This window comes from Anneissia japonica, unplaced genomic scaffold (assembly GCF_011630105.1).
Source record: "Anneissia japonica isolate Jap-2015-1 unplaced genomic scaffold, ASM1163010v1 scaffold287709_len1912824_cov184, whole genome shotgun sequence".
NCBI lineage: Eukaryota > Metazoa > Echinodermata > Crinoidea > Comatulida > Comatulidae > Anneissia > Anneissia japonica.
In genome coordinates this window covers 242,662-245,375 of record NW_022751466.1, presented here as the reverse complement: position 1 = coordinate 245,375, position 2,714 = coordinate 242,662, and the positions used below count along the sequence as shown (strand labels likewise).

Genomic DNA, 2,714 nt, shown 5'->3' with positions numbered 1-2,714 from the left:
TATCTTATCCCTTACGGTCTGTCTCTTATACACATCTAGATGTGTATAAGAGACAGATTGCAACTAACACAAGAGAAGTTACTCAAGGGTTCTTCTGTATAGTGATTAGACTATATTAACCAGTTTAAACACCCATCAATGTAAAGAAAGGGGGAAAGCACCTACCATGAAAAGACAAGCACCATGACAATTAGCATTTAATTTATCTGCTATCTTTGTTGCCACACCATTTGGTCTAAATGAAACAAATAAAAATAAGAATTATACACCAATATTCAATGTTTTTTCTCAATAATTATATGACAGAAAGTAAAACAAAAAACTCCAAAAAGAGATATTTTAAAGATTCAACATTTTATCATTTTCAAGAATTGTGACTGAAGGTATATTTAATGATTTCAGATATTTAATTAGGAATTTTTTTTTTATTAGTTATACTTACTTATTCTCATCAATTCTTTCATTTGCCTGGTAATATCCAGCTATAACCAGTTCATTCACCCTGTTTTTACAATATGAGTCAATCTGTTGGACACATTAAGAAGTTAAAGTTAATCTTATATTGCGCTTGTGTTTTAATGTAATGTTTTAACATATTCTAAAAATAGAATATATAATATATTAAATTATGTACATGAAACAGATATCAAAGAAAGTTCTAACGATGCTCCACTGTCTCTGCAGCTAAATAGCTCACATGGACCCCAATCGAGGCAATGTCAATGACAATAATATTAATAAAATAATACTAATAGGCCTAGGCTAGGCCTACTACACAACACGTGATTTTCTTGACCAAAAATCAAAAAGGGTTTTCTAAATGCTAGACTGGACCTAAACATTAAGCAGTCATATTTGTTATTGTATTAATGCTGAGTCACCAAATCTAACGTCGTAGTAGTAGTGCCAACAAATATCTCAACGATCACTTCCTTTCCTAAAGCTGAATATCTAGCAGCCATGGAAAAGCTCTTTGCACCTACCTGTAATAACGCTGTTTCAAGCATAGGGGCTAGCCCAAGACATTGATGAAATAACGGTACACAATCGACAAAATATAGTAATTTCGAATTACTCAGTTTCTTCTTATCTGCTAGCAACACTCCATTAACTGCACTATGTGGATACTTAGCTGCATGTAAGACAAGTTTGGCGTAAGCCTTGACATTCACTTTCACACGTACATGTTCAGCCATGTTTTTTGTCTTTAAGATTGACCCCCACTGACCTGGATGTGCGCCCTCTCTTTTCTTCTGTAGGGAAGATATTTTTTTTTTCTATTCGATCTGAGTGGTACAGTACTCATAGAGTTTCGGGAAGGAATTGATTTCTAATCTATTACAGTAATAGTGAAACACTGCACTTTCAGTCATGAAACTACATCGAGGTCTTACTATATTACAAGTCTACAGTTAGTTGGACTAGGCTAGGCCAATTTTCTCCAACAGAACACTCTTCCAGTCTCTACATTCCGGAGATTGAATAATGATTACTTATACTTATGGAAGTAAAAGTGCCAGTAGGCTTACATAAAAACTATGATCATTTAAAAAGAAAGAAACCCAATATAGACCAGGCTATAATTGAGATAGGTGCCACTTGGAGAGGTAGAAATTCTCATATGGTTTTTCTAGACCAGTTTTTTATGGGGAATCAGAATATGTAAGGTAAAAGGGGTGTAACCTGAGAACTTTCGCGTGAGGGCGCTTTTTAAAAATGGCCGCAAAAATCCAATAAACTACATATATATTGGTAAAATAAGCACAAAAGAGGTAGGTTTGACCAACTTTTGAATATGTAATGATAGGAGTAAAGTATAACTAGCTAAAGTTATTGATGTGAAGATTTTGGAAGGCAATTGAGGGCGCTTTTTAAAATGGCCGCCAAAATTAAATAACAACTTAACAGCAGCTTCAATACCCTAGATAAATTTGTTTAATTTACAATATACATGAATGTAATACGGTAACTGCTGTTGACTTTTTAAACCGAAAATAACATATTTTAGGGGTGTAAGCTAACTCACTTTTGAAAATGTAAGTAAAAATTCCTCCTTATATTATTAGCCCTTTTCTGTTTTGAAGAATGGAAAATATCACCAAAATCCTAAAAAAATTCCAGCTTCCTTACAAATATCCGGTTGCTTTTTTTAAAATTATTTCTGTGTGCTATACAAGGTATTCCAGACAACTACCATAATTTTCATGTATGAAGAAGGCATCAATTAATTTACTACATTTTGTCCTGTAGTGTATAACAGCTTTATGTTGAGCAATAATCTTCAGGTATCGCTTTTATCACTGCAATTTGAAAGTCTTCGTATTTGTCGTACAATTCTTGGACTTCCACAAGAATTTGTTCATTCCATCTGTTCCAGTAACTATTTTTATTGACAGTCATTTACCTCTGCTTATTTTCATTCTTGAACGATTACCTTTGTTAAGTATCTGAAGCTCGAAATTCTGCTAACATGGTGGCAACAATGATATGTCAGTGATCTTGTGTCTCTGCAAAACTTTCTATTGAACATTTTACTTGCTTGATTTACACTTTTTTCCAAGCTGCAGTGAGATATACTTTTGTTCTTTAGACAACCTTTATGACAGAACATCTAAAACTCCGAAGTTGCTGAAAGTTTCAACAAACTCAGTTAATGATTACAGAAGCTACGTTTTCCTTTACGAAAGAAAGCCGGGGTGTAATTGTCTGTAATA

General features: G+C 33.5%; 1 protein-coding gene across 1 annotated transcript in view; it reads right to left on the bottom strand.

Moving 5' to 3' along the window:
* Nucleotides 1–1,234, bottom strand: part of LOC117121699 (ER membrane protein complex subunit 8-like) — a 3,632-nt gene extending 2,398 nt beyond the window's left edge. Inside the window, exons 1-3 of the mRNA XM_033266984.1 lie at nt 984–1,234; nt 443–525; nt 166–235 (exon numbers count right to left, since the gene is read on the bottom strand). Of these exons, the coding sequence (XP_033122875.1) occupies nt 166–235; nt 443–525; nt 984–1,196 (366 nt within the window). The 5' untranslated portion in view covers nt 1,197–1,234. The remainder of the gene's footprint in view (nt 1–165; nt 236–442; nt 526–983) is intronic.
* Between the last annotated feature and the right edge of the window lie 1,480 nt (nt 1,235–2,714).